Consider the following 17,107-nt stretch of genomic DNA (forward strand, 5'->3'; position numbering starts at 1 on the left):
ATACAAGCTAAAAAAAAGTATGAACACATGAGAATGGTAAAAACATGAGAAAAACTGTAAAGGTGGATTTGCACAAGGAAAAAAAAAGGATTAACTTTTCACAAATCCACAGGAGGATTAACGCAGCCTCCACAGATATCATGCAGCTTTTGTTCTTCAATGGTAATAAGAAAGGTTTCCATGGCAACATGTAATCACACCAAACAAAACACGACAAAAGTGGCAACAAGTGCATCAGTCAAGTGACAACGCTGATAAAAGGCAGGATAGAGACATTTAGTTGTCTCTGCATAGTGACATCAACAACCAATCAATATCTCGGGGTTTAATCTGGGATTGATTGATTCCATAATAAACATATGAACCTCAATTAATGCTAAATGTTCCGCTCTTTGCTTTCTGTATTAAAATACTTCATCTTTGATAACTTAGCATACAGTGAGTCACAGCATGCACACACCTTCTTTAGCTTTATGTCACTAGACCATACATAATTAGTCCATAGATAAGACCATCAATGCATTTGTGGTGCACCCAGCACCCTTACCCCTGAACATCATGAGTGTGCAACGTGGCGGGGGCATTAGTGATGGGCCCCGACACGTTACGTGAAGGTGTGTGGGTCCTGGCTGGGTGTGTGGGCGTGGACTGTGTGGACTCTATGTAACCGATGATGCTGGTTTGCCAGGACCAGATGTCTACCAGCGAGTGAAAGGAGATCACCAGTTCTTAACAAAAGAAGTTCTAATAAATAGCCAATGTGTAATGACTATATACACGGGATATTGGGTACACAACTTCTTGCACGTTTCTTCATTAATACAGAGCATCTCAATACACAGTCTCATTACTTCCACTGCCTCACACATTCCTGCCTCCACTTGTCTGATTTCCTTCACCACAACCCAGCTTAGCACTACAGTACTTTCCGTGAAACTAATTTCCTCTTCTCGCGGTTCCACATCTGAATCTCCTCGTAGTGGAGAGGATTTGCCAATATGGCCGGACTCAGATTTAAGCTTTATGATGGTTAAAGAACTCCCACCTGGGACACTCACTTTGTCTCACTTTCTGTTCCGTCCTGGCCTATTACCTTAAAGAGCTGTAAGCTACTCGGGGCCTTACTGCTAGGTGTACCCTTCTCTCTTGGTCACTTTGCTCTCTGGCCAGTCCTCTGAGCTGGCATTTTCCTTCTCTCTGCATTTCTATAACTTCCTCAGGTTCCTGCTGTCTCACTTGCTGAGAACTCAGAACAAACATGCGCTCTAGCTGCAAGATAGGCCCTGTCTGAGTAATTATAAGGAAGTCCTCTCTGATCTTGCTACATAGCCCCTCCCTCTCTGGGCTAGGCCTAACACTTGACTATGTCTAAGGGTGTGTGCACACGCTGCAGATTCTGCTGCGGATTTTTCCTCGAGGATCTTGCAAAAGACCTGCGCTTTATCTGCGGATTAACCTGCGGTTTTCCCCTGCGGTTTAACACCTCTACAATGGAGCAGGTGTGAAACTGTTGTAGATTCCGCACAAAGAAGTGACATGCTGAGGTTTTGAAACCGCAGCAAATCAGCGAGGAAAAATCTGCACCGTGTGCACTGCGGTTTTTGTTTTCCATAGAATATAAAGGTACTGTACACTACAGCAAAAACTGCTGCGGATCCACAGGGCCAAAACCACTGCGGATCCGCAGCAGAATCCGCAGCGTGTGCACACACTCTTACCCTACTCACTGTCTGTTGCTGGGCAGAACTCAGCTTCCTAACAGTACAGTGCAAAGCATTGCAATAAACCACATCACAATCTACACTACAAATCACCATAATACTTGACATTATACACACTACACTTTACATTATGCAGATCACTGATGTCTTCAAGAGGGAAGAGAGCAATATGTTCATCTCCTTCCAAGTGAAGATTTGATACCACTGAGCTGGATTTCTCCTAATACATTCTGATTTTCATCATTGATGGCAGCGACATTCTTTTCGTACTCCAGAGGAACTAGGCAACTACTGTGAGTTGACTTTTTCTCCTTTTCCAATATGTAAACAACTTCCTTGGCCATTGAAGATATTCTTTTTTAAAGGGATAGTTTCTGTCCTATGTTAATTTCCCTATGACTTCAGATATACCGTACTAATTAGAAATGAATGGATCAGACAAATTTTGAAATCATTTGTTCTTGCAGATTCTCCCAGGAAATTCACTTCACAGAGAAGTTATTCTCCATAAATTTTATGTGCCTTATTATTCTCTGGGGTCTCTCCATATCCCGTAGAATAGTAATAAAAATAATAGGTAAAAATGAAAAAAAAAGCTGTATACTTACCACTCAATCCTACGGCCTCGGAGCTCCTCACTGTCATCCATCCACTCCTCATTGCATCTTCTTATTGCAGGAATACCTGGGCCACACTCGCTTGATCGGGACTTCTGGCTCTAATGAGGCCCAAGAAGGCTCTGTGCAAGTGTGCAAAAGATCATGATGAACGTTGTAATGTTATGGCGTCTTGACCTTGGCATGCATGTGCAGAACCTTCATCAGAGCCTGAAGTCTCAGCCCATAATGAGTTGGCTGGGGATTTCAGTGCTCACAAAGGTGATCAGAAGATGCGTCGAGGAGAGTGAAGGTGCTGGAGAGTTGAGTATAAGGAATTTTTACATTTCTAACCTTATAAAGGGTGTTCACAGTTCAGAAAAATGGTGGCCAGCGGCTGCCATTTTGCTGAATCCTCGCGGAAGTGAACTACAAATGTTCCTCTCTTTGACAAATGTAGATTTTTGTTATATTCAGGTATAATTAAATTCCCCTCTCATATATTCTCTCTTCTCTACCTACGACCATTGAAAGCAACATATAGAAATGCATTTACAGTAGATCACAAAAGTGAGTCCACCCCTCACATTTTTGTAATTTTTTTATATCTTTTGTTGGGACAACTTTGAAGATCTGACACTTTGATACACTGATTCGTCATTGTGCACACATTAATGTCCAAACCACTGGCAACAAAAGTGAATACATCCCTAAATTAAAAAGGCCAAATTGTGCCCAAAGTGTCAATATTTTGTTTGGCCACCATTATTTTCCTTCACTGCCTTAACTCTCTTGGGCATGGAGTTCACTAGAGCTTCACAGGTTGCCACTGGAATTCTCTTCCTTCCATCACATAGCTGGTTGATATTGAGACGTTGCTTTCTTTCGCCTTCCATTTGAGGATGCCCCACATATGCTCAATAGGGTTTAGGTCTAGAGACATATTTGACCAGTCCAGCTCCTTTAGTCTCAGTTTCTTTACAAGGCAGTGGTGGTCTTGGAGATGTGATTGGTGTCATTATCAGGTTGAAATACTGTTCTGCAGCCCAATTTCTGAAGGGAGGGGATCATGCTATGCTTCAGTATGTCACAGTGCATGTTGGCATTCATGGATCCCTCAATGAATTGTAGGCTCCCACAGCTGGCAGCTCTCATGCAGTCCCAAAACATGACACTCCCACCACCATGCTTGACTGTAGGCAAGACACACTTGTCTTTGTACTCCTCACTTGGTTGCTGCCACACACACTTGACACCACCTGAATCAAATAATTTTATCTTGGTTTCTTCAGACCACAGGACATGGTTGCAGTAATCCATGTCCTTAGTCTGCTTGTCTTCAGAAAAGTTTTTGCAGGTTTTATTGTGCATCATCTTTAGAAGAGGAATCCTACTGGAATGACACCCATGCATACCAATTTGATGGAGTGTGCTGCGTATGGTATGAGCAGTGACACACAGATCCCCCCATGCTTTTGACTTCTGTAGCAATGCTGAAAGTACTCATATGTATATTTTGAAAAGACAACCTTTGGATATGACAAGGAGCACATACTCTAAACCTCTTTGATCGACAATGGCAACGCCAGTTCTGAGGGAAACCTGTAATGGTAAACCGCTGTAAGGTCTTGGCTACCAAGCTGCAGCTCATTTTCAGGGTGTTGGCAATCTTTTAATAGCCTAGGATATCTTTATGTAGAGCAACAATATTTTTTTTTCAGATCCTCAGAGAGTTCTTTGCCATCAGGAGCCATGTTGAACTTCCAGTGACGGTATGAGAGAGTGTGAGACTAATAACACCAAATTTAACACTCACACCAGAGACTGATGAGTCACATGGGGAAATTGCTAATTGGGCACAATTTGGCCTTTTTCATTTAGGGGTGTCCTCACTTTTGTTGCCAGTGGTTTAGACATTAATAGTTGTGTTGAGTTATTTAGAGGGCACACCAAATTTACACTGTTATACAAGCTGCACGCTGACTACTGTACATTGTATCAAAATGTCAGATCTTCAGTGCAGTTCCATGAAAAGATAAAATAAAATATTTACAAAAATGTTAGGAGTGTACTCACTTTTGTGACACACTGTAGGTGGTAAACAGATATGTGTCACAATAAGCATTAATAAAAACAGTCCAAATGATGGTATGTGTGACTTAGCATGGGGAATTTTGAAAATTTTGAGTGGAAGTCATTTCCACTCTAATATATTCACTCCTCTCTAATATTAATATATGTATGCATTCCATATGTATAATACATTTAGGCAAATACATGATTATATTTATGATTTTCAAGAACTTGTAGTTTGGGTGCTTGGACCTCCAAAGTCAATATCCTTTGTGAATTGAGGGAATATCCTGATTCACAACATTCAACCGATGACTTATGTTAGTAGTTTAATTTCTGCACACTAGATGAAAATAACATCTGCTTCTTTCCCCGCTAGGACTGATCTTTAACTCTCAATTCCCTCATAATATTTGTGTTCATTGAGAATAACACTGTCAGCCATTGTATACAATGGCCGCTGGTGGAGGAGCATGTTACCAGACCTGTCAATAAGCTCCTCCAAAAGAAAAGATGCTTTCCAATATGAAGTGTTTTACAATTGGAGGAGGCTGATGGACTTCTCTGGTTATTCTTCTCCACCAGTGACCATTTTATGGAAGTGCTGGTCAGTTTGTGGGAAAATCTGCACTAACAAGAGATAGTAGCCAGCCCCTCTAATATTTTTATTTGCAGACCTTCAATTCCATCAATGACATATATCTTTTCTGATCTCTTGTCCCATAGGCACTCTGAATGCTAAGGAAGATGTTTATCACCAGCCTCTTCCAGTTGATGCATTGGATGAGAAGAGTTAGCATTTGCACTTGGGTGGGGGAAGTGGAGGACATGCTTAAAATGTCTAGTTGTGTTGGTGGTGGCAGTAACTAGTGACCCTAGCGGCTGTAGTATTAGGGGCAGTGGTAAATACAGATGAAGTGGTAGTGAGGGTACATATGATGGTGAGGTGTTTTTCAGAGCAAATTTAGAGGTGGAGATCAGAAGGGAAGCAAGGAGGTCAGGACTTTTCTCACTCTGAGACAACTGTCAGCCAGGTCAGAGATGATGATGATGATGATGATAAATAATGATTACTATGACTTTGTGGTGGAAAGAACTTGGGAATCAGAACAGGACATGTTATCATCATAGGAGGAGGTTGGTGGCATCAGTGCTAGTAATGAGTGGAGCCAAGAGATTTTCGAGAGGCCATTGGTGGAGAAGGCTCAACAATGCCTGAAATCACTATGAGCAAGATGTCCTACTCATCCATCCTCAAGTAATCATTGCCTCTGCCAATAAACTACCACTCCATTGTGTTCTATATCTATAATATTTTGCTGCTGGGAACCCTACCCTTTATTGGTTAAATAAGGGAACCTTGAAACTATTCCAAAAAGGTCATGCTCAACCACAAATTAGTTGCTAATCCTAAAAAAATCATAATTTTTGGATAATTTGTTAAAAGCCATTATTTTTTCACAGGCAATTTTATCTTTTTGTAGTGGGCAAGAAATGTCACACTTTTTTTGTACAAGAATGTTATTGTTGCACAAAAAACAATTAATTTTTGTTACTGCTGAAAAAAGCCATGAGTTCTTAATCCTCTTATTTCACCCAGCGAAACCAAAACACGTTATCTTTCACTATTTTTAGTGAACAGCCAGTTGAAATTAGCTATTTCTATTTATGGTCCAGAATGTCCACATAAAATGTCACATTTTCTCCAAACAAAAGTTTACTGTTCTGATAACCATAAATGTTTTCGTGTTGTTTTCAAAACTGGAGGTGGAAATGAGTCATCACTCCCAATAAAATATAAAATTTTTGGACCAGCATTTGTTATAAAATCATAACTTCTTCAATTTTGTATCACATGGATATAAACACTGGCAGCTACCCACAAAAAGAGATATTTTTGAACCATTTTTTAAAGGGTTAATGTCTTGAGCAGTACACAGCTGCACAGCCTTTCACTTTCTTGTTATTGGGGAAGGGTGGGACAGTGACAGTTCTTGTTCAGTAGGTGTCATGTCGGACGCTGTTCACACCACAGCGTCTGGCAGGCAGAGGTAGTTCCACCTCCAGCCACTATAGCCTCAGTGGCGCCGGCTTGATCTTCAGGCTCTCGGGGGTTAATCCTGCTGGAGACCAGGTTGGAAGGTTAGTCACGCCCACGGTCTTTAAATAGTCATACTGGCATATGGGCGTCGCCGATTATAGCTTGTGTTTCATACCAAGTGGTTCCGGTCTGGAGTGGAGGTGTTGCAGAGAGAGATTCGTATCTGGTGTCGTATGATCCGTCGTTATCCTTTCTCCTTCCCATATTTGTGTTTAGTTGTGCCCTGTTCACATTACTGTTTATTCCTGTGTGTGTGCGGCGCAGTGCAGTTTAAGTTCTCCCTGTCTGTCATTATTTGTGTGGGAGCTTTGGTGGTGTGTCTCCTTACTGGGTGGAGGGTGGAGGGTTAAGTGCAGGGCTGAGCAGGAGATAAGGAAAGGTCGGAGGCTCAGGCATTTGCACCTTCAGCAAAAACCCTGGGTTGAGGGTCAGACAGGGTTTCCCCTAGTAAAAGGGACACCACAGGGGCCCCGGGTATTTCAGCCTTAGTTGAACTAAGCCCCCGTGACAGTAGGTTTGTGACTTCTGAACTCCTAACTTTCTGCTTGCTAATGTGACACAGTGTCAGTTTGTCAGTGCTTGTTCTAAAGTGTACACTACTGTATTAGAACTGCATTTGTACATAGAGATAAAAGGACCTTGGAATATGTACATGGCTCAGAAAAGTGAGTGGAGGTTGGACTTGTGATTTTGCAGGCTTTATAACAGGTCAAGAGCTGACGGGATGCTGGATTGAATTTAATGGGCCGGAGAGAGATGGCTGGGATCTCATGAGTTAACTCCTCAGCCTGGATTGCACATATTTTGCACTCTTGGTCATGCTCTGGTGTTCAGTCTCCTTGGCATCAAGCTGTAAATTATGTATGATAAAAGTTTTCATTTCAGGAGAATGACAGCAGATAAATGTATTTTCAGGTGAAATGGCTGATTTGAAGTAGATTAAATTCATTGAGAATCGCATTACCTGGCAAAATTCAACAAAGCTGGTGAATTTCAATTTCAAAATATTCAGTCATCTTTTGTGCTAATATGTTGTTTTAAATTTGAAGATAACGTTACTGTTTATCCTTTTAGACTAGATTCACACCATGGGCATTACTCTGGCTTGTGCTGTTTGAAAAAGGTCAAACAATTTTATTGTCAGGTGTAAGTGATCGTATGTTGGCCAGATGTATGCCAAAACTGTACAATGTGCACCAAAAAACGTACATAATTGAAAATAGGAAAAAAAAATTTGCGCTATGAATGCCTTCCTAAGAGGGAGATAAGAACTACAAGGCAGAAATAGAGAAGACGTCCAATGATGAAGAGATGTGATTGGAGCGCTGTCCCGGTCAGTGACAGACGTTCCATGTGGCTCTTCCAATGGTTCCTGGGCGTGTAAGTACCGCAGTAGTATTCAAAGTACTCATGGCATCGGGATGGAGACAGGACCTGCATGACATAGGTGGTCATGTGGGGCACACAGGATGTCCAACGGTAAGAGACGCTGAAAGAACCAATTAATTCCTATGCGTTTCGGAAAACTACTGGATCCCTGATGAAGGAAACTGTGACACAGGTCCTGTCTTCATCCTGATGCTGCGAGAACGATGGATATTACTGCATTGCTTACACACCCACGCACCATCGTAAGAGCCACACGAAGCATCTGTCACCAGTTGGGACAGCTCTCCGATCCCATCTCTTCACCAGCTGCTACCATCCTCCCTCACAGATTCCAAAGACACTATAGAAGACAGACATCCCCTGTTTGCGGTCAAGTGTGCAGTGACACAGTTAACCAGGGGAAAGGTAACACTTTTTTACCATTAGAGCCACTAGAGATTTCTAGGAATACTGTGACTATTACAGATTTATTTGACCTACCTGGCTACTGTTACATTTATTAGATGGTCACTCCTGTACACATCTGACCACATTAGCTGTCTATAGTATGGTCTACTTTAACCTAACCTGAGCATCTACTATATAATATAAGATTTCCAGGGATCATACTCCCACTTAACTCCGACTCCTCCTGATCCCTCAAGTATCACAGGTATTAAGTTACTGGGACTTTGAACCTGTTCTCTTTTTTTTTCTTACTGCCTTGTAGTTCTTATCTCCCTCTTAGGAAGGCATTCATAGCGCAAATATATTTTTCTATTGGTTACCCTCCAATTTTGACATCTTTGTGGTGTTGTCCTATTTGCAGCTCATTCATTCCCTATTATACTAGCGCCACTAATCCAGAGTTTTGATAATTGAAAATAGACCCATGATAACAATTCAACCATCCTTGACCGGTTATGCCTTATCTAATGCTAGATAGACATGTCCAGCAGCACTTTTAGCATGTGCTTTTTTATGCTTTCTGTGGCTTGATACACAGAGGAGTGTAGCTTTGAAGAAAAAGGGATCTGACTTCCTATGAAACATCTTACACCAAAAAGTGTAGCACAATTTTGGAGCACATACATGGCACAAAGTAATTCGAATAATAGTTGTTGTAAATGTAGGTTAGATAGTCTTAAAATGCTCCAAATTCATCAAGTAGAGTGAGCACTGTGAAGAATGGAGGATATTTTAAGACATTTACTGTGTCAAAAAAATAGACCTTATTTGAACTTTTCACCAATTAATATAAAGTACCACTCAGCTCTAATGTTAATACAGTGTTACACTCCTTGGCCATTCTGCAAACTATTGCTATCTGTGTATGACATGTATGTAATTATGCCTTGTTAATGTAATGGTTTGGTAATGATCTTTTCGCTGAACTCTGCATTGTGTGATTACGCTGTTATATATTTTGCACGGTTGAAATGAGACAAATGTCCATCCAATTTAACTGATGGGAAGGGATGTAGAAAAAGGGGAGAGCTATAGGTAACCCATTATTGAGTCATATGAAGGTGAAAGCCCAAAAGACAAGAAGAAATCTGCTCTAAAAGGGACATTTTTGACTCGAGATTGGCAGTCATCATTCAGGACAAGTACTCTGTACATTTACAGTTAGGTCCATATATATTTGGACAGAGACAACATTTTTCTAATTTTGGTTCAAGATATTACCACAATGAATTTTAAACAAAACAATTCAGATGCAGTTGAAGTTCAGATTTTCAGCTTTCATTTGAGGGTATCCACATTAAAATTGGATGAAGGGTTTAGGAGTTTCAGCTCCTTAACATGTGCCACCCTGTTTTTAAAAGGACCAAAAGTAATTGGACACTGACTCCAAGGCTTTTTCATGGACAGGTGTGGGCAACCCCTTCGTCATGTCATTCTTAATTAAGCAGATAAAAGGCCTGTAGTTGATTTGAGGTGTGGTGCTTGCATTTGGAAGGTTTTGCTGTGAAGGAAACATTCGGTCAAAGGAGTTCTCCATGCAGGTGAAACAAGCCATCCTTAAGCTTCAAAAACAGAAAAAACCCATCCGAGAAATTGTATATAAGTATTGCTTTTTGTTCTTAAAAATTATATCAAACTTTTTTTTAAAGCCATTGACTGTTCCTTCTGTAACCAGGTCTTGCTGTCGAATATTCCACATATTTATACTTCTCATGGTCACCTTTGGAGTTTTGAACATTTTTGTTTCTCCAGATGGAGAGAAGGACACTATCAACTTTTAAAGAAGCACTCCATCAAAATGTTTATCCTCTTAATATTTTGCAGCTGTTTTGTTATATGGCACTGTATACTTACAATTGCTGATTTTTCCTTTCTACTCAGTTAATTCTTCTCTTTTCCATTAGATCTGTGACATCATGTGACTAAGAACTGACAAGCTCAATCCTTCTAAGCTCTATGTAGAAACATGAGGTCAATTTTCCCTGTATGAATCATTATTAGAACAACAATTCTACTCACTGCAAAAGTCCCTGGAAGTGGATCAACTGGGTTAGGAGTTGAAGAGGGGGATGACTCATGCTGGAAAAAGAGACTTCTTGTTTTTACACAGAGCTTAGAAGAATTGCGCTTGTCAGTTTTTAATCACATGATGTCATAGACCTAATGGAAAAGAGAAGAATTAGTTGTTTAGAAAGGGATAATGAGCAATTGTAAGTACACAGTGCTATATAATATAATGACTGCAATATATTAAGAGGATAAAAAATTTGATGGGAGTAGGAGCGTGTCTTTAAAGCGGGTTTTAACTGATAATCAAAATTGTATAAGTTTTATTCACATTCTTCACAATAGAGTCTGCTCTATAATTTCATTTTCTCTTGAAAATGCGTGAATAAATTGAAAATTGAATGTTACCTGTTATGAACTCCTTTTCGGCTCCACCAGTTGAGAGTTCCCTTCCCGTTCTCCCTCTGGTGGTGACAGGAGGTAGTGAGGTTGGTTTAAGTGGTAGTGATCTGCCACCTGATGAGGAAGATAACGATTGGATCTCTGGAGTATCAGACTGGATATAAGACAGCCGACGCCCTATCCTAGTGCTGGTGATTCAGTCTGCTTCTCAGGTCCTGGACTTCAGCTCTCTTCCAGTCTTCTCAAGTCAAGTTTGTTTTTTGCTATTGTTCACACTTGCGCTTGTTGGTCAGTTCAGTTTCTTGTGTGGTCAGCCTGCCCCGGATGGGGCTATGCTGAATTTCCACTCCTATGTATCAGTATTTGCCAAGCTGCTTTTTGTCCCTTATTGGATTGGCCTCTTTTTGCTCTGTCTCAGAATATTTCAGAGTGCTGATATAGGTGTAGAAGTCTAGTGACTTCAGGGTTAATTTTGTTATCAGAAGTGTTGGACAATATTTTTGTAGGTTTTTTTGGCAGATTGCAGACAGTGTCTTTCCTTTCCTGTCCTGTTTAGTTAGCTGGGCCCCATCGTTTGCTCAGCCTATTTTCCTGCCTTTGTTTGTAATTTCATCTTGTTTCACCGTCATTACATGTGGGGGGCTGTCTTTCCTTTGGGGTCTGCTCTGGGGCAGTTAGTTTTCCTCTTTTCCTGCTTTAGGCTTATGTTGCTCTCCGGTTGGGATGAGGCGTCTAGGACCATCGTAGGAACGCTCCACGACTACTGCTAGTTGTGCGGTTAAGTTCAGGGATCTGCAATCTGCATAGTTACCAACTTCTCTTGTTTTCTGAGACTTAGCTTGTTGTTTATTTTTTCCTCCTTGGTGACCCATTCATGACAGTTACCATTATTGTCAACAGTCTGTGTCCCTACACAATCTGACACTGTTCAATTATCACAGCATCAGACTATGTGAGAATACATCTCATGACAAAGGGAATGATAACGCATATGTCAATTAGGTTAGGGCTATACTGAAACTTTTCTAACAATGCTGATGGATTGGTTGATGGAAAAGGTAGCAATGAAATTGAACAGGGTAAAATAAAAGAGAAAAATCCATGCCATGGCATGAGGCATTAAGAATCATTAAGAATGTGGGAACTGCAGATAGCATCAGCAGAAGCATCACCACCACCACTGGCACCAGCCGTCTGGGCAGTAGTATTGTTAAATACACGTCACAATTGTCCTCCTTTTCCTTTGGTAAATTAATTAGTTAGAAGAAATATGAGAACGGTAGGGATTATATAGCACATCTGTCTTCATCTCAGTCACAGCATGATGATGTTACCTCTGCCAGTAATTTCATCAGTTTGATTCAGTGTTGTGCACATTGCTCCATCCCCTTCACCATAAGAGTTAAATTGGTTTTCCAATTTCTCTTGTTATGGCTTTACTCTCACCCTGACTAAGACTTCTGTCCATATAATGGCAGCTGGCGGAGGAGCATGTGACCAGACCTGTCCATCAGCCTTCTACAATAGAAAAACAGCTTTCCAATGTGAGGTGTTTTACAATTAGATTGGGTTAATGGATTAGTCAGGTCACATGCTCCTTCAAAAGCAGCCATTTTATGGACAGGTTTAGTCACATCACGTGCTCCTTCACCAACAGCCATTATATGGACAGGTCTGGTCACATGCTTCTCCACCAGCAGCCATTGTATGGACAGATCTGGTCACATGCTCCTTCACCAACAGCCATTGTATGGACAGGGCTGGTCATGTGTTTCTTCATCAGCAGCCATTGTATAGATGGTTCTGGTCACATGCTCCTCCACAAGCAGCCATTGTATAGACAGATCTAGTAACATGTTCCTTCACCAGCAGCCATTGTACAGACAGGTCTGGTCACATGTTCCTTCACGAGCAGCCACTGTATGGACAGTTCTGGTTATATGCTCCTCCACCAGCAGCTATTGTGTATACAGGTTTGGTCACATGCTCCTTCGCCAGCAGTCATTGTAAAGACAGGTCTGGTCAAATGCTCCTTCACCAGCAGCCATTGTATGGACAGGTCTGGTAACATGCTCTTTCACCAGCAGCTATTGTATGGACATGTCTGGTTGCATGCTCCTCCACCATCGGCCATTTTATGGACAGGTCTGGTCACATGCTCCTTCACCAGCAGAGCAGCTATTGTATGTGCAGGTCTGGTCACAGCCCCTTCACCAGCAGCCATTCTATGGACAGGTCTGGTCACATGCTTCTCCACCAGCAGCCATTGTATGGACAGGTCTTGTCAAGGGCTCCTTCGCCAGCAGCTATTCTATGGGCAGGTCTGGTCACATGCTCCTTCACCAGCAGTTATTGTATGGACAGGTTTGTTAACATGCTCCTCCACAAGCAGCCATTTTATAAACCGGTCTGGTCACATGCTCCTTCACCAGCAGCTATTGTGTAGACAGGTTTGGCCACATGCTCCTTCACAATCAACCATTGTATGTGTGAGCAGGTTGCAGGGTGCAGTAACGGACATGAAGCAGACCAAGGGTTAACATTAATTTTACTTGAACAGAGGGATACTCCATGGAGGGCAGAGAAGGGAGAACTATAGAAACTGTTCTTTAAGGGTTAACTTTTCAGTCCGATGGCTTTCTAACTGCAGAGTCTTAGGTTCAGACGGTGGTGCCAACGTTGTTAGCACGGGATGAGTCCGGTGTCCTCCAGTAGGCATTAATGATCCGGTTCCTGATGGTGACGGTGAGTCCTCGACGTCTTGTGCGGAGTCCTGGGTCCAGGATACGTGATGCAAAGTGAAGTGCAGTCTCCAATACTGCCGGAGCTTGACGAAGCTCGGCAGACGTATGTGGGTGAGAGAGGGTACAGTTCTCGGTGAGTCACCCGGTCTTTCTTAGGCGGCACGCATGCGGTAATTACTGTGCCGGAGCGTTGGGTACCTTCAGCAGTGGGAGGCAATGGGCATAAGGCAGTTTTCTGGTCACAGTCTCTGTAAGTGGCAGCAGGGATTATGTAGCACTGGCCTGCGCTGTCACGATACTCAGACGATGGAGCACCAAACTTCCCCTGCTCCACGCTATGTGTTCCCGCCAAGTCTCCCTGCTTTTTAGCCTAGCCACGCCCCCTGCTATCCAGAGCAAAGGTTGGTCCAGGTTTCTAAGCTTTCCCCCGGACAACAAAGGTGACAACACCGACAGTTCCGGACCCGGTGCAAGAGAGGTACCCACGGTCCCGTCCTTCTTCTTACATATGGACAGGTCTGGTCACATGCTCTTTCACCAGCAGCCATTGTGTAGACAGGTCTGGTCACATACTCTTCCACCAGCAGCTATTGTATGGGGAGGACTAGTCACATGCTTCTTCACCAGCAGTCATTGTATGGACAGGACTGGTCACATGCTCCTTCACCAGCTAACATTGCATGGATAGGTTTGGTCACATGCTCCACCAACAGCCATTGTATAGACAGGTCTGATCACATGTTCCTTTATCAGCAGCCATTATATGGACAGGTATGGTCACATTCTCCTCCACCTGCAGCCATTGTGTAGACAGGTCTGGTAACATGCTCCTTCACCAGCATCCATTGTATGGATAGGTCTTGTCACATGCTCCTCCACCAGCAGGGATTGTGTAGACAGATCTGGCCACAAGCTCCTCCACCAGCAGCCATTGTATGGACAGGTTTGGTTACATGCTCCTCCACCAATTGCCATTGGATGGACAGGTCTAGTCACATGCTCCTCCACCAGCAGCCATTGTATGGACAGGTTTGGTTACATGCTCCTCCACCAGCAGCCATTGTAGGGGGCAGAACTGCTGGTCGGAATCAGTTGGAATCAGTTCCCATCCAAATAGACCATTTCGTATTCATACATTTCTAGTATGAATATGTGTGCTGTCACACATTACATTTTAACACTGAATCTAAATAGATACTAGTACAGAATGTGTATCTGAAAATGAGGGTCCAGGTATCATCGACCATTATCTACTGGATAATCAAATTTATAGCAGCATTGCCCAGCCATACAGGTGGCCCACTGGAAGACTCAAAAGTAGAGTAAATTGCGAGTTTTACTACCTGGATTGGCCACATACCAATACTGCTGTGGCATTGTTTCGTTAAGTAGAGTTACATTTTTTTTACTATTTTTCACTATTTCTATTCCTATTGTTTTTGATCTGTATCACAAAGATTAGAATGATTGAAGCTCTACAGGAAAACCAGTCTGAACTCAGAGTAAAATAAAAGTAAATAAAAGGTAAAAAAAAAAGTTATTTTTACAGTGAAAATCTTTACTTTAATCTGTGAGGCTTTGGTATGTACAGTATCCAGAATGATTACTAAAATCAGTGCAGTGACTGAAAGAGTTAGGAAACTTTCATGAATTTGACAGACTTTTTTGTTTATGAGAATCTATGATGCTTATACCATAAAATATGTATTTCTTTTTTAATTCACGTTTATTAACATACTTTCTTTAAAGGGAGTTTGCCCGCTGGAAGGTGAGAAACGTGGCAGTGGATCGTAAGGAACCTCTTAAAAGTATTTTGCCCTTGATGCCTGAATTCCAGAGAAGTTTGAGACTTCTGGGGCGGAGGCCAAGTTCTCAACAGATTATAGAGACCATCATTAAGAAATACGGGACGCATCTTGTAGTCTCCGCCACTCTTGGAGGTACAAATCTTAATAGCTATTTTTTCTTCTATTGTGTTCATAGCTATCTGTCATCTGTTATTTAATCTGTATATATTATTGTATAATCTGCTCAGTCATGTGCGGTGGCAGATCTATAGTGTTAAGGAAAACAAACTCACCGATGCATAAAAGCTGCCGTAAAATTGCCATTGTTGCTCTTATAGCTCACCGGGCAGCTTTCCTAAATGCATTAGGAAATAATTGCACTCTCCATTGTATAACAACTCTGTAGTATCCTTCTTTTTGCAACCCTATCTTGTGCTGCTGCTGTGATTTTCCTCTTGAGTAATAAAAATTGACAGATGGGCGTTCTGTTGTCAAAAGGGTGTGTCCCTCTTTACACTGTGTGGGAGTATCAAATCCGATTAGATAATGTAAGCCAATAGACATACCCCTAGCTGATTAGCCGATCATTTAAAAAAAATAATAAATTCTATATATATATACAGTCATATGTAAAAGTTTGGGCACCCCTATTAATGTTAACCTTTTTTCTTTATAACAATTTTGGTTTTTGCAACAGGTATTTCAGTTTCATATATCTAATAACTGATGGACTCAGTTATATTTCTGGATTCAAATGAGGTTTATTGTACTAACAGAAAATGTGCAATCTGCATTTAAACAAAATTTGACCGGTGCAAAAGTATGGGCACCCTTATCATTTTCTTGATTTGAACACTCCTAACTACTTTTTACTGACTTCCTGAAGCACTAAATTGGTTTTGTAACCTCATTGAGCTTTGAACTTCATAGCCAGGTGTATCAAATCATGAGAAAAGGTATTTAAAGTGGCCACTTGCAAGTAGTTCTCCTATTTGATTCTCCTATGAAGAGTGGCATCATGGGCTCCTCAAAACAACTCTCAAATGATCTGAAAACAAAGATTATTCAACATAGCTTTTCAGGGGAAGGATACAAAAAGTTGTCTCAGAGATTTAACCAGTCAGTTTCCACTGTGAGGAACATAGTAAGGAAATGGAAGAACACAGGTACAGTTCTTGTTAAGCCCAGAAGTGGCAGGCCAAGGAAAATATCAGAAAGGCAGAGAAGAAGAATGGTGAGAACAGTCAAGGACAATCCACAGACCACCTCCAAAGACCTGCAGCATCATCTTGCTGCAGATGGTGTCACTGTGCATCGGTCAACAATACAGCGCACTTTGCACAAGGAGAAGCTGTATGGGAGAGTGATGCGAAAGAAGCCGTTTCTGCAAGCACGCCACAAACAGAGTCGCCTGAGGTATGCAAAAGCACATTTGGACAAGCCAGTTACATTTTGGAAGAAGGTCCTGTGGACTGATGAAGCAAAGATTGAGTTGTTTGGTCATACAAAAAGGCGTTATGCATGCGCTGTATTGTTGACCGATGCACAGTGACACCATCTGCAGCAAGATGATGCTGCAGGTCTTTGGAGGTGGTCTGTGGATTATCCTTGACTGTTCTCACCATTCTTCTTCACTGCCTTTCTGATATTTTTCTTGGCCTGCCACTTCTGGGCTTAACAAGAACTGTACCAGTGTTCTTCCATTTCCTTACTAGGTTCCTCACAGTGGAAACTGACAGGTTAAATCTCTGAGACAACTTTTTGTATCCTTCCCCTGAAAAGCTATGTTGAATAATCTTTGTTTTCAGATCATTTGAGAGTTGCTTTGAGGAGCCCATGA

At 41.8% G+C, this 17,107-nt stretch overlaps 1 protein-coding gene across 2 annotated transcripts in view; it reads left to right on the forward strand.

The window, feature by feature from the left end:
- BRINP1 (BMP/retinoic acid inducible neural specific 1) overlaps nt 1-17,107 on the forward strand; it is a 371,033-nt gene that overhangs the window by 215,984 nt on the left and 137,942 nt on the right. For both annotated transcript variants that reach the window (XM_073573121.1, XM_073573122.1), the window contains exon 3: nt 15,230-15,420. In XM_073573121.1, coding sequence (XP_073429222.1) covers nt 15,230-15,420 — 191 coding nt within the window. The remainder of the gene's footprint in view (nt 1-15,229; nt 15,421-17,107) is intronic.

Source organism: Dendrobates tinctorius, unplaced genomic scaffold (assembly GCF_039654945.1).
Source record: "Dendrobates tinctorius isolate UK_male_01 unplaced genomic scaffold, ASM3965494v1 ptg000034l, whole genome shotgun sequence".
NCBI classification, from domain to species: Eukaryota; Metazoa; Chordata; class Amphibia; order Anura; family Dendrobatidae; genus Dendrobates; species Dendrobates tinctorius.